The sequence below is a fragment of the Temnothorax curvispinosus genome, unplaced genomic scaffold (assembly GCF_003070985.1).
Source record: "Temnothorax curvispinosus isolate PA1 unplaced genomic scaffold, ASM307098v1 QBEX01006657.1, whole genome shotgun sequence".
Taxonomy (NCBI): domain Eukaryota; kingdom Metazoa; phylum Arthropoda; class Insecta; order Hymenoptera; family Formicidae; genus Temnothorax; species Temnothorax curvispinosus.
In genome coordinates this window covers 898,157-921,600 of record NW_020216437.1, presented here as the reverse complement: position 1 = coordinate 921,600, position 23,444 = coordinate 898,157, and the positions used below count along the sequence as shown (strand labels likewise).

The 23,444-nt window shown below is 33.9% G+C and overlaps 5 protein-coding genes across 7 annotated transcripts in view; 1 reads left to right on the top strand and 4 right to left on the bottom strand.

Moving 5' to 3' along the window:
- Window positions 1–1,291, bottom strand: part of LOC112456185 (retinol dehydrogenase 11-like) — a 6,751-nt gene extending 5,460 nt beyond the window's left edge. Inside the window, exon 1 of one of the 2 annotated variants that reach the window (XM_025018568.1) lies at window positions 1,116–1,291. In XM_025018568.1, coding sequence (XP_024874336.1) covers window positions 1,116–1,224 — 109 coding nt within the window. In that variant the 5' untranslated portion in view covers window positions 1,225–1,291. The remainder of the gene's footprint in view (window positions 1–1,115) is intronic. The other variant, XM_025018567.1, reaches the window with a different exon arrangement.
- A 1,617-nt stretch (window positions 1,292–2,908) lies between these two features.
- LOC112456207 (retinol dehydrogenase 12-like) lies at window positions 2,909–7,613 on the bottom strand. Its single transcript, XM_025018609.1, has 6 exons — window positions 7,308–7,613; window positions 6,826–6,907; window positions 5,501–5,805; window positions 4,813–4,929; window positions 3,947–4,163; window positions 2,909–3,252 (listed from the first exon to the last, which is right to left on the bottom strand). Exons 1-6 carry the CDS (start codon window positions 7,423–7,425, stop codon window positions 3,102–3,104), a joined length of 990 nt encoding a protein of 329 aa, XP_024874377.1. The 5' UTR covers window positions 7,426–7,613; the 3' UTR covers window positions 2,909–3,101.
- Window positions 7,614–10,184: 2,571 nt separating this feature from the next.
- LOC112456158 (cytochrome P450 302a1, mitochondrial) lies at window positions 10,185–13,467 on the top strand. 2 transcript variants are annotated; one of them, XM_025018530.1, is made up of 8 exons: window positions 10,185–10,932; window positions 11,139–11,379; window positions 11,500–11,675; window positions 11,790–11,994; window positions 12,368–12,518; window positions 12,640–12,888; window positions 13,022–13,246; window positions 13,338–13,467. In XM_025018530.1, the coding sequence occupies exons 1-8, from the start codon at window positions 10,755–10,757 to the stop codon at window positions 13,449–13,451; spliced, it is 1,539 nt and encodes a 512-aa protein (XP_024874298.1). In that variant the 5' UTR covers window positions 10,185–10,754; the 3' UTR covers window positions 13,452–13,467. The 2 variants fall into 2 exon arrangements, with proteins under 2 accessions (XP_024874298.1, XP_024874299.1); XM_025018531.1 differs by lacking the exon at window positions 13,338–13,467 and having other exon boundaries at window positions 12,640–12,909; window positions 12,949–13,033.
- Window positions 13,468–13,494: 27 nt separating this feature from the next.
- LOC112456159 (26S proteasome regulatory subunit 7) lies at window positions 13,495–15,506 on the bottom strand. The gene is made up of 6 exons (XM_025018532.1): window positions 15,321–15,506; window positions 15,201–15,238; window positions 14,595–15,077; window positions 14,352–14,516; window positions 14,100–14,266; window positions 13,495–14,025 (listed from the first exon to the last, which is right to left on the bottom strand). The coding sequence occupies exons 1-6, from the start codon at window positions 15,391–15,393 to the stop codon at window positions 13,647–13,649; spliced, it is 1,305 nt and encodes a 434-aa protein (XP_024874300.1). The 5' UTR covers window positions 15,394–15,506; the 3' UTR covers window positions 13,495–13,646.
- A 3,485-nt stretch (window positions 15,507–18,991) lies between these two features.
- On the bottom strand, window positions 18,992–21,850 carry LOC112456162 (endocuticle structural glycoprotein SgAbd-2-like). The gene is made up of 4 exons (XM_025018535.1): window positions 21,746–21,850; window positions 20,987–21,132; window positions 20,357–20,504; window positions 18,992–19,484 (listed from the first exon to the last, which is right to left on the bottom strand). Exons 1-4 carry the CDS (start codon window positions 21,848–21,850, stop codon window positions 19,236–19,238), a joined length of 648 nt encoding a protein of 215 aa, XP_024874303.1. The 3' UTR covers window positions 18,992–19,235.
- Between the last annotated feature and the right edge of the window lie 1,594 nt (window positions 21,851–23,444).

Genomic DNA, 23,444 nt, shown 5'->3' with positions numbered 1-23,444 from the left:
GTGTATTCGCAATGGTATGTACTACAATGTAGAACGGATTTACATTAGACTTTCACTAAGTAGAAAGTTAACGAAAATTAAATTCAACAGGAAGGGTGTGAATAATTCTTGCATTTTGAATCAGCTGAATCTCTCTTTCTCTTGAAAGAGAAAGAGAGGGAAAGAGAGACAAGATATATGAAAAAAAATGTATATTATTTAATTAATAAATCTAAAGAACTTGAAAGGAGATTATCCTCTAATTGATAAATATATAATAAAAATTCTCAAGAATTTCTAAATTGATCATAAACAGTTACATTTATTAAATATAATATATATTATAAATAACATATTATATATTTAATGTTATAATGTGTATAATATTATAAGAATATAATTTTTAATATTATAATATTAATAAATAAAATAAAAATAAACATTTTTATTTAAAAGATGTAAAATTTTTCGTTTTCTTGTGTTAACATACATATTAGCTGGAGGTATTTTTACTGACATGTGTGATTGACATGTCACTATCGTTCAATTTTAAAATTTAGATTTAAACAAGCATATAATGCGATTTTAATCAATATTTTGTCGCAAGTCAGATTTCACAGTAATTGTTTTGTTTCTCAGTTAAGTACATTATCAATTGATCTTTAATCAAGATATGATAATATCTGCATTTTCTTATTTTACAATAAGACGATCTAAAGGTAACGACTATAAATACCAATTTTAAAACAAAACTGCGTATAAGCTGCGTTCTGAGTCACATACCCCAGTAACCATCTGAAATCTACATACATAATAGTATGTAACGTAAACTATAGATTTTTAATACTGGTACTGCAGTGAATGTTAATAATCAGTACACTGTGAGGCACAAACATATGTCCATGTAAAGAATATTGAATAGACTTTGTTCTAATAATGCCTTCTTTGTTAAGCATCAGAGAAAAAACGGATTAAAATTTTTTTGATTTGTTTTTCATTAAAGAATAACATTTTGTGCAATTAATAAATGTATCTAATATATACATGCACTCGCGCTCGGACACACACAAACATATAAGCAAGCACATTAAAATCACTACTTTCACTCATTTGTTGATTAAAAATTAATTATTTACCTCTTCTGTAAAAATCTCTAGCGGTTTCCCTGCCGATTCCGGTGTTCGCACCTGTTATAATGGCAATTTTGCCATCCAAACGCACCTGACTAGTGCATAATATCTGCATCTTTACTTTTCTTCTACTGCGATCACTAAACTGACTGAAACTCCTGTCTCGACGGTCGTCTAAACATTGAACGTCACGTGGTGGAAGTAAGTAAGTAGGTGAGGTAGGTGAGAGAGGAAAGTTAAATTGGCACAAGTGGGGCCTCGTTTAAAAGAATAACTATACAATGAGAATAAAATTGCTCAAAAAAATTAATTGTATGTAAATTGCATACACACACACATGTATAATTTGGAAATTAATACTTTAGTCTCACACGTGAAATAACATGGAAATATGCGAATTATTTTTTATTTTTTCACAATATGTAACTTTTATCTCTAACTTTAAACTCACAATCTACTTTAAAATTTTTAATTTTTCACTACAATTGTATTGAATTATGAACTGAAATATTATTTGTCTTGAGTTTTTATCTAGTATTATACATTGAAATAAATTAATTTTTTTACATGTTTTTAATCTTATATTTAATAGAAAGTATTTACGTACTCGTACTATTTCTTATTAATGTTTAAATTGATAGATGGTTGTAAATTTTGTTCAACAGACAATAAATATACAATAAAAATGTAAAATCCATTTTAGATGATATAAGAATTCGTGTTAAAACTCCAAATAATGTTTCATTTGCAATTTTATATGCCATATGTAATATGACAAGCAATTAAAAATTCAAAATGTGCGCATATACACACGCATAAAATGCACATATGTGTGTTTATCTAAATCATAAACCTTATTGATATGAACTAGTCTATAGTTGTCTATAGTTTCTGTATTAGAAGTAGCGTACGAAGGAGGTTAGAGAGAGGACCATCTTTTTCTCTTTTCATACTTCCGGACAGTTTAGAGAGAGAAATATCATTCATTCTCTTTTCTTCTTTCCGTTTTTAGAGAAAGAAGTAAGTTACGTTATATTTTGCCAGTCCATATCTATAAGATCTATGGTCAAAATACATAATAAATTAGAATTAGAAAGATGTCAGATTTCTACATCAAAATATGATGCTACTTATATTAGTTACTTAAAATCGTGGCGGCTTCAGACACGTGTAAGTAAAATCATTAAATAATTTTTTAATATATAATAACTGGAAACTAGTTTTTCGGCAATATCTGAGCAATTTCAATTAATAAAGATGTGCAATAAAATTAATGTATTTATGCAAGAAAAAGCATAATTTTTTTGTTTTTGCACCATAATTTAATCAAATTATAGTGAAAGGTTAAAGAATCTTAAACACACACATATATGGTTTTTTATCTTTACTTATATTGAAATTATAATATCAAAAAGATATTCATATATTCTTTTATACTCTTTTTTATATTGAATTGTAATATCAAGAAATTCTTAACGTAAAAAAATATATATTATAGTATATATCCTTCTCTCTTACAGAATTTCGCCAGAATTATCGAGTTGCGTCTTAGACTCTGATTAGAGGAACTTTATTATAGTGGTAAAAAAGATTTAAAAAAACAAAAAATTTATTTGTGATTACAATTATATTAGAAATAATTAATTTAATTTCTCTAAATTAAATGCGCGCGCAAAACATAAAAACTTTGCGATATATAATTAAAATTTTATTAGTAAAATGTTAAGAATGGTAACTATTAAAAATTAAATTAATATTAATTATTTGAATTTTTTAAAGTAACTTACTTTACTATCTTTATAATTTATCTTATAATCATTATTATAATCCATCTTATAATCAATCTTTAGAACTTATCTATTTGTTAAAGAAACATGTTTTCTATTTTTACTTACTTCAAATGTACACATAATAATTAGCAAACAAAAGTACATTTAATTTAAACGATACATTATTTTAAACTTAATGTATGTTAAATACTAATTAAATACATTATTTAGCAATTTGATGCGAAACAGTTGTCAAAAATCTGAGGAAATCTGTATCAGGTTCCAACTTCAGAAGCTGACAGGTTTGATTCCATAAATTTTCAGCAATTTGATCATTTCGTGCTCGCCACTGTGGAGTCGCAACGCCGCATTCCCTTCATAAGAATAAAATAATGTAAAAAAATTTTGTTATAAAATGTATTAAAATAAAGAAGAAAAATATTGAAATATTTTCTTTTTCTTGCAGTTATTCAAATACAAATGTTGAAATGTGTAAAATTGAGGTTTTAAAGATTTTATGCGACTAAATTTGTAATGACAAATGTGAAGTATGCAACACATATTTATATTTTATTGAAATCATATTATATAAAACATTATAAATTCTGAAATATTGAGGGATTATTTTATTGCACATTATACTTAGCGGATAATTTTATTTAATGTAAGTAACACTGGAAAAAAACGCGCTGCAGGCAGAACTTCCTTACCCGCCTATATGTGTATTGTCTATACAGACATATCAGCAAATTACTTCCCTTAGTATTGATACAAAAAATATCAAAATTCGGAAAAAGCCCTATTTTGAATAATTACCAACACTTTTAACTGGCCCAACTCAGTGAGAACTAATTTTGCTTAGTAAAAATTGTTAACAGATTTTATAACAAATCTATTTTTTAGTCAGATCTAGTTTTTACTGACAGTCCGTTGTTATTTCTAGAATTGATTAGTTAATACCAGTATTGATGAAATTTCTCTGATAAAACTAGTTTTGACCAATTAAATCGGGTATTGACGGAATTTTGGTTCTGACGGTATTAACATATATATATATTTTTTTCTTACCTATAATAGAGACCAGTCTCGTTAGCTGCCTGTTCGGCTACTGAACAATATATAGTCGTTTGTGCACCTTGTTCGGGATTCTTTAAAATTGGTCGCAGAAGCGATCGAAAACCAGTGCTTGCACCTGGAAATACTGTCTTGCTAAAATGTCTACCTAATTCTGTCGTTATAACTCCGGGATGCAAAGAATATACATTTATTCCGTAAATGTGTGCCTCTGAAAAACGTACGTATTCTAATTTATAAACTGTCTGATAGCACTAAAATATAAAAGGAGGTGCAAAAAATCTCTATATATCCTTCTTTATTTCTACAGATTATTTTATCGCTTTGCACATTACTTTTCAAGAGCAGAGTGATTAAATTGAAATTAATTTTTTTTTGGCAAAAAAGAACAATGGAAGTCATCATCTGTTGCAATCTTTAGCTTTATATTTTTGCAATTAAGTCTTAAATCTCTATTAAAGTAAACTCCACGTAAAATCAACTAAAAAATGTAATTTTATAATTTACTTAATTCCTTAAAATTTTATATTTATAAAAAAATTTTTTCCTCAATTTCTTGTAATAGATATATCTAAAAAACTATTAGTATGTAACATTCTTGTTAAAAAAGAAACTGTTTTCAAACTAACCAAAAAATCAGAAAAAAAAAAAAAACAAAAAAGTATCAGTAAGTAACATTTGAAAATTGGGACACTATAGAAATTAATATCTAAGCTAGGCAAAACTAGCAAAAAACTTACGATCGGTTTTTGTAATTAATTGAAGTTAATGTGCCACTTTGACGCACGGCTTTAATTCATGCTATATAATATTCAAATTCTCTACAATATTTGCAGCTTGTAATAATTGTTTTTGTATACCTTTTAACCGACGAGCGAGTTCCTTGGTGAACAATACGTTCGCTAGCTTACTTTGTGCATATGCTCTGAAGGGAGTGTATGTTTTCTCCAAATTTAGGTCCTCATGCACAGCGCCAACTATATTACAATAATAGCCATCGCTATTAGCTATTTCTTTCTATTGTTATATATCACAGCTGATACAGCAAATTTCGTTAGTTATTATTAATAGCAAAAAAAATTCGTGTTAAAAAAACTAATTTTATTTAGTAAAATAAAACTTTAAATTTACAAATTATTTTAAGTAGTAACAAATTCACTTTATTTCTTTTTGCCATTCTCTGATTTTGTTTTATTTTTATATTAACATTTTATACAGCAACAATTTTGTCGTCATAGCAAATTTTATAAATACTTTTATAGACTGTTTGCCTTAACAGCAAATTAACATAAATAAATCTATTTTATAAAATTTTTCTATTTTTTTAGCAAAACAAATCTTACCGTAACATTAAACTATCGTGACAAAATTTGTTTGTCCTCTCAAGAAATATATAATAGCAGTAACTATTTTTTGCTGCATTAGCTAAATTATTTTTCTTCCATGATAACATTACGCGTTATGATCTAAACGTATATTATTAACATATATTATAATTATATTTGTGTAATGTATAAACTTAACTAGAATGTTATTAATTTTACGTACACATGTGCATACACGACGAAACATTCAATATTTTACAACCATAACCGGAGGATTGCATTTTTGGCAGTAGCAGGAGCGTCAGGAGAAAGTGACCAAGATGGTTTGTTTGCAGCTGCAAGTCGAATCCATCTTCGGTCTTTTCTTGCGGGCACATCATCACACCAGCGTTATTTATCAGCAAGTGAATGGCTGATTCATTTTTCAACAACATCTCAGCACATTCTCTTACGCTTTTTAGGCTGCACAGGTCCAAACGATAGACCGCGAGTTCACCTGGATTACCTTGAAACTGTTCCCTATCTGCTCTGAAAATTATCATATATTATTACACATACAATACGTATTGTGTGTGTAATTAATACAATTATAAAAATTTGTGTTAATTATACTAAATGTATATGATGTATATCAAGTGTGTATATATTAACTATGTTTATATTAATATCTCAGAACCGTAGATTATAACAATTATATTTTATATTTTATAACATAACTGACATTTCATTAAATATTGAGTAATTTTATGGAATAAAATCATGTTTGCTAATTTTGCAAATTGTTCTATTATTTCTCTATCGTGACGAAATCACGATAAACATAGAAAAAAAAAATTTATTTTTCCAAGAACTTTATAATTATTATACAAAGGAAAGTATCGACCATACATTATTAAAAAAAAATATTAATTTATAAAGCAAAGACGCTAGTAAAAGTACAAATTTTTTAAAGTGCCTAATTTCTTGGAAGCGTAGAAAAACTTTTATCTTCTTCCTATTTTTTCTTGCAGATCACATATGTTTCGTCTCTCTCTCTCTCTTAAACATTATGTTTATTACTATTTTTAATTTAAGTAAACCTACCTTTTCCTAGTTGCTTGGTAGACAATAGGATTTCTTAAGAAACTTCGATTTACTTGACAAATGAGATTACATCTTATCCTATTAGACCTACTTATTTGACGGCCTCTTTACAGTGCCTTGCAAATTAATTATATCGGAAATTCTTGTTGAAAGCAAGTACCTCGGTATAATTAAAGAGTTTTATGTCAAATACTCGAAAATATCTTACGATAGCAATATAATATATGTAACGATACATTAAATAATGACAATTCTCTGAGAAAAATGACAATAATATTATTGCTGAATTGTATTTACGAAAAATTATGAAATATAAGTATTGTATTAAACATATAAGTAGTGATAATTATGAATTACTGATTACCTATAAGCTCACCATTAATCGATAAGTTAGGAATAATTACAAGCAAATTATAAATTCTATTCGTCAACAATAATGCATATTTATATAATAATTTTACTTACTTTGAGGGAGGATTTCTTCTTATATCTTCAATTGCGTCGTTTGCTCTTTGCATATCTCGACAAGCTAAAATTACTCTTGCTCCTAAAAATATAAATATTAATTTATATATTCAAATGTATGAATACTATATTTCTCGTACCAAGTTATGCTAAAATACCATCAAACTGGTATATGTTCCCAGTGAGAAATGACCCATCGAATTAACGTCTAATTAGACGTATATATAGACGTCGATTCGACGGATCATTTCTCACTGGGTTATAATAATAAATATCGACTTCATACAACAAGAGATATAAATTCAGTTTATAAGCATGAGACTTACACATATTAAGAATTTATAATTTTCTTGCGATAAAACGCGATAAAACGCGATAAAAAGCGATATAATTAGATAAAATCAACAAATCCAATCTAACGAATCATTATTTCAAGAAATTATCAATTTCTGTTGAAATTTTTCAAATTAACGTAGAGTTACCTCTTCTATAGAGATCTCTAGCGGTCTCCTTGCCAATTCCTGTATTCGCTCCCGTTATAATTACGGTTTTGCCGACGAGTCTTGCTGTACTGTTACACTGACTATGAAACGGCCACATTTTCACGATATCTCTTTTACACGGCTTCACGACGCGCACCGCTTTTAAAACGTAACTGTCTACACTGTCTACAGCAACCAGCTGACTTTTACACGGCTTCACGACGCTTTTAAAACGTAATTATCTACACTGCCTACGCAGCAACCAGATGATTGTATGCGGCTAAGGTCTCGTCCACTGAATTAGTCAGAAGAGTCTGATGGAGATTTACACGTTAGGATACTTATATAAAGTTATAAAGAGGGAGAGGGGGGAGGGAGAGAGAGGGGGAGAGAGAGAGAGAAAGAGAAAGAGAGACCCAGATAGCCAAGCGTGATAGAACATATTGAGCAAACTAATGCATGTGTTTTTATATATTTGAAATAGAAAACGTTACAAATACAGCTACATGACTGTAGCTCTGTTTTCAAGAGCAAACGGTCCGCAATATTGGTATGTTATGTTGCAACATATCAGCAACATGACAGCAATGATTCATCGTTCCATCTTGAGCATCATGATCAAACGTGACGGCAACAACACATATATAATGATTTTCATCCGTTATTGTGTATATGTCATCAAACTATGAAGTTTTTTTTATTATATCTCGTTGCTAACGAAGTGTTGACAATATGAAATAGTCACAAATCCCTCACAAATTGATGCTGTCACGTTGCAATCAATTTGCTGTTAATAAAAATATAATTCATATGAGTTCAACCCGACAAGCATAATGCTGTCTCACCTTGTCCCGAGTTTGTCAAAATTAGTTGCATTAACGACAAGCTGCTATTGTTGGCAGCATGGCAGCAAACTCACAGCATTTGGCTGTCTGGAGAGAGAGAGAGAGAGAGAGAGAGAGAGAGTGTGTGTGTGTGTGTGTATAAATAATAATAAATAATATCTAATATCACATATTTTAGAAGTATATGGTATTTATTATAAGAAAAACCTCATACGAAATTAAGTTATATATACGTGGATCCGAAAACATTTCTTTTCCGATATATTATAATTAATAATAATAATGTTAATTATAATTATTTCTTTTGTTTGTTCGCTATTTTATTATTAACCAAATATAGTTTACCATATTAGAAACTAGAAATTAACTTGAGCTACCTAAATAATTCTAAATGATTCCTATATAATTTTACACTATGTTTTACCATATAACATCTTAAGTGTAATTTGCGGTTTAATTAATACCAAATTTCTGCATTAAATTATTAAAATAATTTTAATAATACTGAAATGTCAAGGTCGCAATATTTAGAAATGCCTAAAATTGATGGTCAATATTGCACAACAATTATTGCGTAGTTAAAATTTATGTAATTTTTTCTGTATTTAACAATGGCTTTTCAACACTAGTAGATAATAAAAAACCGCAATTCGCTTGTTAAGCTGACTCATCGTTGTTTCTTTTCTTTTCATTGCTCTCTCACGATTATATTTCTTTATATACATATACATAATTTCATAATCGAGTCGGCTGCTGTTCGGGCCGCAACGCAGAATTGTTATAAGTTTGTACATATAAAAGTATAATTTCTACTCTTTGTTTAGAAATAAACTTAGATTTACAAAAAAATTTTCAACAAAATCTCATGAAACTCTTTATATCCTGTTAATTCTCGTGTTTTCCAACTTTAATTAAGCATAAGTATATTATAATAATAAGTTTAATATGTAAGAAAGAAAAGAAACGAAGAAAGAAACACTCTCAGAAAAGAATTCTAGATACAATACTATTAGGATCGAAATAGGGCCAATCATATTTAGTATTAAAAGAAGAATATTTTAATCTTAAATAGAGGAATTCTTGAATCTAGAATAATTCTGAGAAAATTAGAGGGATAGCATCAAGATTATTTTATTCTAGATTTAAGAATTCCTCTATTTAAGATAAACAATATACTATCTAGAAGTCTAGATAGAATTTAAGAATTCTTCTATTTAAGATTAAAATATGATTGGCCCTATTTCGATCCTAATAGTATTGTATCTAGAATTCTTTTCTGAGAGTGAAGCTATAAAGCATCATACATCATAGCATTTTACATTTTACACTTTTGTTAAAATTAATAATGTAGTAAAAACCTTTTGATTGAATAATTTTTCTATCGTTTTTTACAAACAAAATATACAGTTTGCCTAAAATGGGCTATTGTCGCACAGTATTGAAACATTTGCCGTTTTTGTTATTATATGACCTGTTCAGTTACTATAGTCTTAATACTTATTCATTATTACCTTCATCGTCAAAACTGTGAGAAAATGATAATCTAATTATTTGAAGTATAAAAGTAGACCTCAGATTTTAGATAAATGACAATTATAGTCAAAAGTAAAAAATTTTGATTCAGGTATGAAGAGAATTAATAAGATATAAAGAGTTGGGGTCAAAAAATTATACGCTCACGTATACGTAATAAGTGGCATATATTACGCTATTTTCTCCTATTAATTTTCATAGTACAACCAACACTAATTTAAAGAAAATTGCTTATTAAGCTGTATAAGCTAAGTGCGCAATTTATTATAAATCCGAGCTCGAGAATTTGTAGATCTAATCGTATAAAATTTATATGATATTTCTAATATTATCGCGAATTTTACTTTTTTATGTTATAGAATTAATTTCGACGGAATATTGTTATAAAACATAGGAAATTTTTGAAAATTTAACCAAGATCTCTCGAAAATATCGTAGAAAATTTAAAAAGTATTATTATACAAAATAAAATATATATATATACTTTTTTATAATCCTATGCGCATATACGTATATTTTATAAGCCATATATTTTTTTTTCGTAATCTCATGTAAAGTCACCCGTATAATTAGACGTCTGTAGACGTCGATAGACGTCAATTCTAAGGGTAATTTCTCACTGGGATATCTCTATGATCATTGGCGACATTTTAGACGTTACGTAATAAGTAAATAATAGATATATTAAACGAGGAAGAAATAATATTATACAAGACAAGTCACCAAGATATTGGCCACATTAAATAGTCGCGTTAGCAGTCAATGATATTCGTCAGCTTGTGCTCATGTTTCTTTAAAAGCAATATTGTGAAGCGTTGTATCCGAACTTTATCTGCCTAGCATCAAATTTATGCCAACGGTTCAGAACGAGAATGTCGAGTGGCCAGCAACAGGAAAGGCGGAGAACAGGAGAACCGAGAGGTTCAAAATTGATCGAGTTCTCAAGCAGTCTGCACAGATAAAACCTGTTTTTCTGGTGCATTTAGGGCGTTCTCTTATAAATCTACTGTATAAATCAACGGTAAAATTTTAGTACAAAGTATATATACGTGTGAAATATACATTAGTGATGTACGCACGAGTGAAACTATGTGGAGGAAGAGGAACAATAAAGAAATTACGTGCTCAATCGTGCTCAATTAATCAGTGTCACGTTGATAGTACCGAGCCCAAGCCTTTCGAAAACATACCGGGACCAAGATCTTTGCCCGTTATTGGAACACTGTACAAGTACCTACCTTTCATTGGTAAGAAAATAATATGTATTTCGATAATCCATTAAAAAGATTTATTACTATTGCAAATTTAATGTTTCTAAAATTTTCCATTGAACTAAGGATAGAGAGAACCGATTCTGTATTATAACTATTACTACATATTCCAAATAATACTTGCTCATCTCTCTCTTAAATGTCGATAAATTAATCTTACGGAATATATGTCAACGGTATAGGTGAATACAATTTTACGAAGCTACATATCAACGGCTTATTGAAAAAAAAGCAATATGGACCTCTGGTGCGTGAGGAAATAGTACCAGGCCAATCAGTAGTGTGGGTATTCCGACCGGAAGATATCGCGGAGATTTTCAAAGCTGAGGCGGGTCTGCATCCGAAGAGAAGATCGCACTTGGCTCTCCTCAAGTATCGAAAGGACAGGAGTAACGTCTACAACACTGGGGGTCTCTTACCCACGTAAGAATCTTACAAAATTTCGCATTACAATATGTCATGATATTTGTACATAAGAATCGGCCGGAGAATCGCTTCGTGTCTCGGTAGAATAAAGATTAATATGGGGATCGGATATTTCAGAAACGGCACCGAGTGGTGGAGGCTGCGCCGTGAATTCCAAAAGGTCCTTAGCAAACCCCGGAACGTCGTCGATTACCTTGAGGATACCGACGCAGTTGTTCAGGAGTTCGTGCAGCTCTGCTCTCGCGAGAAGCCCGACGATTTTCTACCTCTATTCTCGCGTCTCTTTCTCGAATGTAATATTTTCACGTCTAGACAAATAATTCATTAACGCTACCGATTTTGACGAATATACATATATAATAACGTTGACAAAAAGCATATGTTACATCATCGGCATACATTTTCAGTGACTTGTCTCGTGGCTTTCGATGTAAAAATGCGAAGTCTTTCGGAAGAAGAAAAACATCCGCATTCTCGAAGTTCAAGGCTAATCGAGGCAGCGTTTACGACGAATAGCGTAATTTTGAAATTAGACAATGGCCCGATGCTTTGGCGATTTTTCGAAACGCCGTTATACCAAAAATTGCGCAAGGCGCAGAATTACATGGAAGAGTAAGTGCGCAATTGTAAATTATTTATTACCGCATATATAAAATATTAATTGTTGTGACCTTAAATTGTTGGAAAAATATTTGATCATTTCGTAAATAATGCAAAATTACACATAAATTCTCTAAATTTTATTTTTTAATTATTTAAAAAAACTTATAGATAAAAAAGCTATAAAAAAATAAATAATACATTTATTTTAATTTACCATTTCCTTTAAAAAAAAAAAAATGATACTTTTTACGTCGTAAAAAAATCTTTGCATTATTTATAAAAGAATCATGACTATGACAATGAAATAGATTTCTGATGAAATCGTGCTCATTTACACAATTCTGTCATAATTTATAACTTTTTTGTTATTGGAATATCTCAGAGTAGCGCTACAAATGGTTACTCAGAAAAATCGAGATGCATTAATATGTCGGAAACAATCTCTTCTCAAGGAATATTTAAAAAATGAGGCTTTAGATATTAAAGATATTGTGGGTATGGCGTGTGATATGTTGCTCGCTGGCGTGGATACCGTAGGTTTTCAAGTATTGACTATACGTTTTACATGAATTTTAATGAACTTGCGATTAAATATAGTTATTACAAGCGACGAAATCGTGGCGAGAGGAAAATATAAATTTCATATTATTTTAGACGACATACAGTACGTCATTCGCCTTGTATCATCTTGCAATTAATCCAGCTGTTCAAGAAAAGCTAAGATCGGAAGCTGCGGCTTTGTTACCGGATCCTATGTCCCCGATAACGACGGAGATCCTAAGAAATGCCACGTACGTGAAGGCCGCAATAAAAGAAACTTTCAGGCTAAATCCTATTTCCGTGGGAATAGGTCGTATCCTGCAAACTGATGTGGTGCTGAGCGGATATCGCGTTCCCAAAGGAGTAGTGTATTTGTGTTTATAAATAAACAATAATATTATTATTAAATAATATTAATAATAAATAAATAATTTATATTTTGAAAGGTAGTGATGAAACAAATTCTTTAAGGGAAAATCTCATCGAAATGTTTCAGACTGTAGTCGTCACGCAAAATCAAGTGATTTGTCGACTTCCCGAATATTTCGACGAGCCAAATTCATTCAGACCGGAGAGATGGTTACGCGATAGTAACGACAAAGAAAACAAGCTGAGAAAAAAGCCTGTCAACCCGTATACTGTACTTCCTTTTGGCCATGGCCCGCGATCGTGCATCGCAAGACGATTCGCGGAACAAAATTTGCAAGTTGTTTTACTGCGAGTGTGTGTCTTAAGAATTATCAATTTTTCTTAATAACATATTGCGCAATCACATACATAATTGCAATGATGTTTCAATGAATTCTTTGCAGATCTGCAGAAATCTGCGGTTTACATGGTGTGGAGAGCCTCTTGATTCAGTTTCGTTTCTAATCAACAAGCCTGACGCGCCTATTAAATTGAGGTTCGAAAATCTACATGCGTAAAAAAAGTCATTAAGATCGAACAGAAAACTTTTAACGAGGTTTGTATCGGAAAACAACAGTTTATTATATATTCTACTTATGGGCAAAGTTGCTCCTTGACTTATTCAATAGATACAGCAATAGAAATAATTATAAGATTTATGTGTCGCGCTGATAATTTATCGAACACGAAAATTAAACGAATTGCGGATACTTCTAATTGTAAGTCATGTATTTTGGCGTTGCGGAGAACTTGGCGTACGATTTGATGACCTTGTTAACCGCCTCGAGGAAATCCTTCTCCGTGGCAACCTTGCGCCGTGCACGAATCGCAAACATACCAGCCTCGGTACAGACCGATCGTATTTCAGCGCCTGTGCTATTAGGGCACAAACGAGCGAGCAACTCGAATCTGATATCCCTCTCGACGCTCATCGAGCGCGCGTGAATCTTGAAGATGTGCGTGCGTCCCTCGAGATCCGGCAGTCCAAATTCTATCTTTCTATCCAGACGACCTGGTCGCATCAATGCAGGATCCAGGGTATCCGGCCTGTTCGTCGCCATTAGAACCTTTATGTTACCTCGTGGATCAAATCTGAAAAAATTAAGTTACGGTTAAGTCGTAAAATAATTAGACAGCAACTCTTTAGGAATAGACGAGCAACTTACCCGTCTAACTGATTTATTAACTCCAGCATAGTACGTTGAACTTCGTTATCACCGCCGGCACCGTCATCAAAACGGGCACCACCGATGGCGTCGATTTCGTCGAAGAAGATCAAACAAGCCTTTTTACTTCGCGCCATCTCGAACAGTTCTCTTACCATTCTAGCACCCTGCGAAAGAACAAAGTTGTACATGTTATCCATAAACATTGCTCTTTACTTTTATAATTGCTTCTTTACGCAGCATTTGACATACCTCACCAACATATTTCTGGACTAATTCTGAACCAATGACACGAATGAAACAGGCATCTGTCCTATTGGCCACCGCTCTAGCGCATAAAGTCTTTCCTGTACCTGGAGGCCCAAACAACAAAACGCCTTTCGGTGGTTCAATACCCAGGTTGACAAACTTCTCCGGCTGTAATAAATCTCTTGGTTACATTTTCTCAACACTTTGTTAACAAATCGCAATAATAGTAAACGATTATAAACCAACATGTAACAGGGGCGTTTCAACGACTTCTCTCAATTTCTCGATTTGCTCCTTGCAGCCACCAACATCGCTATAGGTAACATCAGGCTTCTCTTCCACTTGCATCATCGTTACGGTAGGATCGATTTTGGATGGCAGTGGAATATGAATTTGATACTTGTTGCGATCCACTCCTACCCTCATGCCTTCCTCTATGTCCGTTGGCGCTACAGAATCTGCCAAGTCAACTACGAACTTCGCGAACTGCTTCACATTTATTATATACTTCGGATCGTCGGAATCCGCATTTATGATTTTGGTACAGCGTGCCACTTGCAGGGGTTGCTCATTTTGCAGAGTTTGCTTGTCAGCCGCCAAATCCCAAAGTGCCGGCGGTGCCAGGCCAGTATCAGACTCTTTGATCCCCGTTGACTCGTTCACACGCTTGATAATCATTTGGATATCCTCTTCAACATACTTAATAGACTTCGTGTATTGCCCTTGGCCCTAATTAGGACAAAAATTTACAGGAATTCAAGACATGACGTTTATATGACAAATGGACATTTATCTCTATATCTTGATTTCAAATTTTTCCTCTAACAACATATCTAATGGTGATTAACATACGTAAGTCTTCAACAAAGCGATATCGTCTTCATCCAGTGCTGAAAATCGAGAAGACGAGCTTTTAGGAAATAAGAATCATGATAAAGTGAACAATAAAGAAAGTCGCGAAATGGAACTCACATTTTATCTCCTTTTCTTCCTTCTCCTCCTCGTTCTTCACCTTCCGCATATCTTCTCCTAAATGATCCGGCATCTTTCGCTTTTGTTAAATCGTCTTGTTTACCGCAAACCACACTTTTAACGTTCGTTATTCGTTAACAGTCCGGATTTTGTCGCACTTTTTTGGGGTTATGTTCTAATTACAAGATTACAAGCGAAATCGGGGAGAACCTGCGAAGCGACATCTGCAACCGAGTGCAACGAACGATCAAACTCTTTTCATCCTTGTAATGAGCAAATGGTAAATCTGAACTTACCGATAAGAAGTCAGTGATTGATAATTACCTCTGCGTTTCAGAGATGGCGCTTAAAGAAACTCCGAGAATGGAAAAAAGAAAGAAGAAAAGAGGAGAAAGAAACGGGCCATTTTCTTATGTGGTCAATGTGTCGCTTCAGTGAAGATTTTTTCTAATTTGTGCGTGTTAAATAATATTGTTACGTAAAATATACAGCTGCTCGAGCGATATTGTTGCGTGAAGGAACGTTAAACCTGCCGCAGCGTACGTGACCACTACGTGACTCCGAGACCGACTGATGCGGCCGAGGTACGTCCTGTTTTGTTTTATGTGTTTGTGATTTCCCGGGAAAAAAATTTTCATGTAATAATTGTATATAAAATATGTCCATGTATGTTTTCTTTCTCTTATACAGGGTGCGATCCACCAGACGCTTTAAACGCTTCAGAGTATCATTTTGTCCTTGTTTAACATTTGATAAACAAGGATGAAATGTTTCCATTGTTTCAAAGAGCGTTTTGGAGCACCAAGTGGATCGCACCTATAATCTTTGTTCGTAGAGATAAGAACTATAAGAAAAATTTAAAAAATATATAACTATAAAGGAAAATGTTTGCATTGCTTTTTTTTTTACAAAAAAGTGAAGTTCGAGGAAATGAGAAAATATTGTCTATATGTAATTATATATGTATATAAAATATGATTATATATAGAACATTGTATAATCAGTTATTTAGTCATTCAAGTTGTCGCGTCTCCGTTTGTTTCTTTTATAATAATAAATAAATAAATAAATATATGTGTATATAATATTTTTTAACTTAATTAAAATTTTACTGTGTGTGGCGATTAGAAAAGATGTGCACCAGAGTCCCTCTAATCAGAGTCTGGCCAACTTGTAGTTCTTGCAAAATTCTGCGAAAGTATGACAGAGATTATATATAAGAGAAAGAAAACATACATATCTTATAATTATATATATATAATTTTTTCCCGGGTTGCCTCAATTTTTCGTGTTTAATTTACTATTCTCTGCGTATCACGCACATGTTTGTTTAATTTATTATTAATTAGCGTTATAAGTTTAAAAAGGGGGAAAAACAGGTAAAGATTTGAAAATAAATAACAGCACACATGCGTTGGATTAAGTCGATATTTATTGCTGTCGAATTAAAATTGAAAAATTGAAATTAGAAGCGTCAGTTGTTGACGGATTGCACACTCCGTCACGTTTATAAAATCGAAATGCTACTCGCTCTTGCATGCTTGTTCAATTTCTCTCCCCCTCCTCTCTCTCTCTAATCTTTGCGTTTCGCGCGATAATCGGTCCGATCGAACCTTTCAAAGGAAGTGCAGAACCGCCCAAGTCACGCCGCATGCGCCGGGCGGACAGTCCTTGACCGGGATGATGCGTGGAAGAATGCGAAGTAACGAAAGAGAGGCCGAGATGTGCGTACAATAATACTTTCACCTGCACTCGTCCCACCCTGTTTTGCTCGTTATGATTCATTTGAGGTGCATTTGTGCACACCTCAATCACGATGCGCAATATTTCTTCTTTTTTCTTTTTCGTATATTTTTTATTTTACTGAGAAAAAAATTTCTTCATTGATACTTGGAAAGTTAAATAATAATTTATAATCTTATAGTCTTTAAGAAGTAGAACTCGAACGGTAAGAGACAGATAGAAATTCAAGATAAGAGAGTTTCTCGATGGTGAAGCAATAATACGTGATGGAAGAAATATGAATTTCCTCTGCTTTTAATTTCTGTGGATTCACCGATGACGAATCCATATGTTCGCTACATCATAAACGCACCTTCGCACAAGCGCTCGCTGCAGGCGTGGTGCACGCGAACTTCAACCGTATGCGCTCTCTCATCCTCTCGTGTTGCATATTAGAGAGGTCAGGGTACCTGTAGCCTCGTTATTGCAAACCTTTTACGTCGCGATTTGTTTTCGACCTGTCCGGCTTTCGACAAAATTTTTCATCTAGGCGTGAAAAATCAATCAATGCACGGAATTTTTTCGCGAAAACAATCGACGAAACTTATGGATTCCATAAAATTGCATTTTTCCTTTAAATCGGTTATAAATCAATTAAAATCCATTTTTCATAAAATATAAAATGTATAAATAAACATAATTTAATGCAATCTGTGCGTATACATACATTTGTTGTATATATAATATAATAAAATTATATATTACATTATTTTCTGTAAACCATATTAATTGTCGCGTCACAAGTTTGAATCTAAAAAATGAGAAGAATATTAAAGTCTCACGAGAAAACGAGTATGAAGATTGTATGCGCGGCGTGAAAGGTTCAAATGTTTCAGTTGATTTCGCTGTGGATTTTTAAACCGCCGTTGGCGGAGTTGAACTTCACATACCGCCTTCACTCGCGATCATAAAGGTAATAGCGAAAATTTACGCTCCGCGTGCACCATTCCGACTGAGATAAAAGTTAATAATTTTATCGTTAATGATTTTACGAGGGTTTGCCACCCATCACAGCGTTTAATTACATTTAATTACGATAAGCGTGTTATCGCGATCTCGTAGAGGAGCAATCGAGATATAATGACCTTTAACGAAATATTTTCACGTTCATTGATAACATACGATCGTGCGTTTCTTTCTCGCGCAACGCTATAAAGTATTATAAATACACAAAGCGGTAGCACCTCCTTGAAAAGTATAATCGCACGTTACAACTAATTACGGTTATTAGATCCCAAGTTTTGCGGCAAATTATAGACAAGTAAGTGCTCGTACCTCGCACGAGATGATGCAACGGCGTTATACACAGCGGCGTTACATATGCCTGTAAAACTGGCATGTAACATTTTCTCGCCGTCGATGTAAGTATGTCACTGTGTCAGGTCAGGCGGACGAAAAGCGATTTCGAAGCTGTCGCTTCTTTAAACTGGATCGCGTCCCAAATGAATTCTGAATCGCCCGCGCGACTCCGCTCTGTTGCTCCGAATGAAAATTTGCGTAATATATGTCATCACCAGCCAACGTGGGTGGAGATTGACATTAAAGCGTTCCTTCCTTTGCTGGAACCACAATCTCATTATTATTCCACGTCATCCGCCATTTTTCGTGGGAACGCGGTACGACGAACGGATGGGTGCATGCAGCTCGCCATAAAAATCTCCCCATCAGAATGCGAAACATTCGCGCGGCGCATGACTCTTCCCACGAAGAATCATCTTTAAATAACAATTGAGTACACGATCCAGCGAATAACTTCTTTCGGATTGCGCACGTAAAGCCGTCATAAAGTTACATTTGAGGAAAATGAAGAGACGATGAATCGACATTCTTTTCAATGCCAAGACGAACGCAACGAGCAGGAAGGGCGGAGAAATAAATTCGAGGGCAAATAGAAACAATATGTATATTGATTTATTGCGTAACGGCAGTTATATTTCTTATATAGGGATCGATACTGTTTTGTTATCCACCATACTGTGTCCTATGTACACGTATCACTTCGCATTAGAGGCTGGGGAGGGAAAAAAATGACTCAAAGCCGTCACATGTATCGATATCTAGCCGAGCCTCCCTCCAACGAGTTCGTTGGACCGTGCTGGTCGTGGAGGATTTTGCGGATCTCATACGGTGAAACTAGAATCTTCGGAATGGATTGGGATTGTACGTCTGTCCGCCGAATCTCTGCTGGAAGGGTTGTCGGTCGTACTTTTCGTCATCGGGCCCAGGCGGATTTGCCGCGAGCGCTCTTCTGATAGCTTCCGGGATGGGGGGCGGTGTGGGAAGGTGGGCACCCTCAGCGTGGAAACCATTCTCATCGGCCGTATACTGAATGGTGATCGGGGTTCCGTCGGGCGCTTGGTAAGAATAGCTGCCCTGGACCACCTATATGAATCGATTAAGAGATAGATGCGATAATTAGAATTTGAAAAAAATGTCTTTATGTTTCGATCGATTATAATTGTAAAGTTGCAATTTTGGCCGGAGTTTTCTACGAACTTGAGAAAATTAAACAGTTTCTCAAGTTCTTGAGAAGTTGAATTCGACCGCTGTGCATCAGTGAAACAATTCTTTAATTAAAGACTAAAGAATGGAAAAAATGAAAATTTTTGCTGGTAGAAAAAATGTAGCAGAAAAATTATTATAATAAATAGTGAAAATAATAATAGCAAAGCTGATTAACTACTGAAGAAGAAAGGAAGTGAAGTTTGATTGAAATTATAGTGTGGAGAAATGAGATTTGCATATTACATAATACACATACGTAATTAATTTCTATTAGATGATGTAACACTCATAACATCTGGCGATATACAAATTAAGGAATTTAACGGAAATTCCTAATAAAATCCGAAAAAAATAAGTTTTCTATATATTGCAAATTTTCATATAAATATAAATTCTTAAAAAAAATGCATCAATGATATTAATTCTTTACACGACATTAGTAACCCTAAAATATTATTAAAGCATAACAGTATGTAATAAATGTGTTCAGAACTTAATGATTATACAGAGTAGTAACTAATTATAAAAAATTTATAAAATTTTAATTAAACCTTTAGTTTAATTTTTGATAAACTTAAAAGTAAAGTACTTCGTAAAAGTAAAGAATCAAAAGTTTCTCTCTCTCTCTCTCTCTCTCTCTCTCTCTCTCTTCTCGTATATGGCTTTACAAATAAATCTTTTGAAACTAAATTAGATGTGTTAGAACAATACGGATTATACAAAACAACAATATGGAATAATTGTTTTACCTCCGTTTGACCCTGAGGCCCAGCTTGAGGGTATCCCCTTTCAGAGACTGAAATTCCGTTCTCGGTTTCATAGCCGAAGGTGTAAGATCCGTCCGGTGATGTATCCTTGTGCTGGCTTCGAATGCCTATGAACGGCTTTGCGGCAGACCTACGGTAAAAAGTTGAAACCGTATCATTTCGCGTAGCCTTGAATTCTAAACGGTTTCATTTATAACGCAAAAGTTGTGTGCGTGCGTGCTTGAGTCTTGCGTCTCCGTTTATATTTATTCCAATGCTAAACAGCTATTAGCTCAGAAATCGGAAGCAGTAGCAAAGAAACAATATTAAAGATCAGTTTTACTTAATTATAATTTGTAACGATACCTTTTTTTAAGAAATATAAATCTGTAAAATTTACCATTTATGCAGTTATTGATTTCAGATTTATCAATTCTTTTTTACGATTAACGAGACGTATTATAACCTAGTAATTTTATATGAATACAATTCTTGACGTATATTAATTTACTGTAATTTCGTAGCGAAAATTTATGATAACTGATAACAGTATATTTTAAACAAACGATTTTGGGATAAGATTATCATAAAGAAATAAAGACTTTAGCGGCTTATCGTATACAAATTTCATACGTGTATTGCGGTTGCGTGTATTGCGGTTGCGGCTGCGGCTGCGGCTGATAGGGCCTCGGCGTTGGTCTATATGCATTTTGGCTGGGAAAGCCGCGGTACGATCCAAATTGTCCGAAGACGCAGCCGAAGATGGCAAAAGCCAAGATCTGTAATCATACTGTTTTTATCCGAACCAACACACAAAAATAATTGAAAATATATAGATATTTTTATATTTATTTATAAAATAACATTTATTTTATAAATATAAAAATATATTTTTCATACATTAATACGTTTGTAAAGCTAAAGATTGAAGTGTTCCTAAGGACTTGATGTGATTCTAATTTTCGAACGTTATATAATTACAAAAACTCGCGCATTCGCGATATATTTTTCTCGTATCGTTATTTGAGATTTAGAAGCATCACATTTCCCAACATTCGTCCAAGTCAGAAACTCATCATTTAGGAGGTTTATTAATTGAAATGCTTGTTCCATCGCGTAATTTCACGTAAAATTACCACCAACTGCGGAATGTTTTACTACCGAAGTACGATTCTTGCGCAACGCAATCAGAATCGCGATTTAGCAAAGAAAAGACATTCTTTTCGTCCACTAATACGTTCACCGATTATCGCGCGTCCACCAATGAATATAAAAAAAATAAGGAAGTTAAAAGAAGAAAAAGAACACAAAAAGCGAACGTGATCGCGGAAGGAGAACGAACGAACGATATCCAGAAGATCGTCGGCGATTTCGACGAGGTAGATCACTCACTAGATACTGCATGACGACGACGACGATTGTCGGCGGTTCGTGTACGGCTTTGTCGATTTGAACGAGATCGAATCTGTGATCCCGTGCCGCGAGCACCACCGTCATTTATATGAAGACGCCCAAGAGGATCTTCCCTTCCCATTCTCCCGATTTCTGCGTAGAATCGCTCGTTCGTTCGCTTGCTCGTGCTCGGGAGAGGAGCATTCTCCTCCGTCGGGGATCCCTCGTTCGCCCTCGCATCCTCGCCCCACCTCGCAACCCCAAACGTGCATGCAGCACGGCATCCCAGCGGCCGGCGGCTGCTCCTTACGTGATCGAACGGGTTGTCGACGTGCCACCGCCGCTGCCGCCGATCGTTCGCGCGAATTCGATTCAACCAGCGAGCCAATTAATTTGTTGGTATTCGCGAATGCCCACGCCAGCTACTGTTTTCAGTTTAATAGAGTCATTCGTTAACGTATCGTTAGCGTTGTCGCTATGAGACGACGATGTGGGTGTCATTGTATGTAACGCGATGATATTGGGTGATAAATATGTACAGTTTCATACTCTTTGCGTATTCTCGATGAAGGCTACTGCTCATTTGTCAGCAGCTGTTTAAATAGTTTGTTAAACAAGCAACATTTTTATAGCCGGATCTTCGATTTAATTTCCTAATCGTAAGCGTTACTTCTGCAATAGAAGATTTAGGCTGCTGATTATCGTGCATCTATACTTTTATCGAAAGAGATTACATAAAGACGAATATCGAGTTCATTAAATTTAGTTACTAATCATGTGAAAATATCACACAAAGTTTATAAATAATGTATAGAGCATTCGCCTTTGTAAATGTAAAAGGAATATAGGCGGGGAGTAGCGTTTTCTCTTGATCGTATCACGGCGACTCCCAATAAATTTAAATGTTATGCCGCTCATGACAGTTAGTATTGTGCGCATTTGCATTAAAGAAATGCGGGACACGGGTACGCTGTGCATATGTGTTTAAATCCCACGCGACCGCGCCGGGGACAACATCGACTGACGACACAGATGCGACGAGCGTCCAATTCGAGTTCGAGATCATCGAACGGGCGCGACCGACGTAATCGGCAGCGATGATTTCATTTTTCTTGTATTTGTCACGTGGCTCTCGCTCCTCGCGGCGAAATCCTGAATATGTAATCGCATTGCCGACATTGTCCTCCGATTACTTTCAAAACGATTAATAAGCGTATTCACCTATCGATTCGTGCGCGTGATGGCCCGCAATCGATGCCTGCATCTATACAACAGACTTGCGTGTGGCAACGCAACTACAAAATGGACAAATCAGAAACAATGCACCATAAGATACCCATTCATGCACCTGATTTCGTCACGTGTATCGGGAGCGTTACGTAATAACGACTAGATTACCGATATGCCCCGCGAGAAATCTGACGCGCTCAGATTCTCCCTCGCAACCTTGAGAATTCACATCTCCTCTTTACACATAACGTAAATTCTTTGATCCCAGAAAAAGAAACAATAGCACTTTGCATAGACAGTCGATCTTCATGAATACTGCAGTAATAACTATAGGAAAATTAATATCTAAAGAATTTATATATTAAAAATTAAATAATGTTCATCCTGCATGGATGGTTTTAGTCTTCTTTATTATTATATTATACATTATTTGGTAAACTATGCACTATGTGTACAGAAAACAATCTCT

Coding starts and splice junctions, on each gene's coding strand:
- LOC112456207 (XM_025018609.1), bottom strand. CDS start 7,425: ATGTGGCCGTTTCATAGTCAGTGTAACAGTACAGCAAGACTCGTCGGC. Junction 4,930..5,500: donor TTCGTCGTGTATGCACATGT/GTACGTAAAATT, acceptor ATTGTAATATAG/TTGGCGCTGTGCATGAGGAC. Junction 4,164..4,812: donor ACTCGCTCGTCGGTTAAAAG/GTATACAAAAAC, acceptor TACGTTTTTCAG/AGGCACACATTTACGGAATA.
- LOC112456158 (XM_025018530.1), top strand. CDS start 10,755: ATGTACGCACGAGTGAAACTATGTGGAGGAAGAGGAACAATAAAGAAA. Junction 10,933..11,138: donor CAAGTACCTACCTTTCATTG/GTAAGAAAATAA, acceptor TCAACGGTATAG/GTGAATACAATTTTACGAAG. Junction 11,995..12,367: donor GCGCAGAATTACATGGAAGA/GTAAGTGCGCAA, acceptor GGAATATCTCAG/AGTAGCGCTACAAATGGTTA.
- LOC112456159 (XM_025018532.1), bottom strand. CDS start 15,393: ATGCCGGATCATTTAGGAGAAGATATGCGGAAGGTGAAGAACGAGGAG. Junction 15,239..15,320: donor GGAAGAAAAGGAGATAAAAT/GTGAGTTCCATT, acceptor CTCGATTTTCAG/CACTGGATGAAGACGATATC. Junction 14,026..14,099: donor TTAATAAATCAGTTAGACGG/GTAAGTTGCTCG, acceptor TAATTTTTTCAG/ATTTGATCCACGAGGTAACA.
- LOC112456162 (XM_025018535.1), bottom strand. CDS start 21,850: ATGACGGTGGTGCTCGCGGCACGGGATCACAGATTCGATCTCGTTCAA. Junction 20,505..20,986: donor TACACGCAACCGCAATACAC/GTATGAAATTTG, acceptor TTTTTACCGTAG/GTCTGCCGCAAAGCCGTTCA. Junction 19,485..20,356: donor GGCCTCAGGGTCAAACGGAG/GTAAAACAATTA, acceptor CGATTCATATAG/GTGGTCCAGGGCAGCTATTC.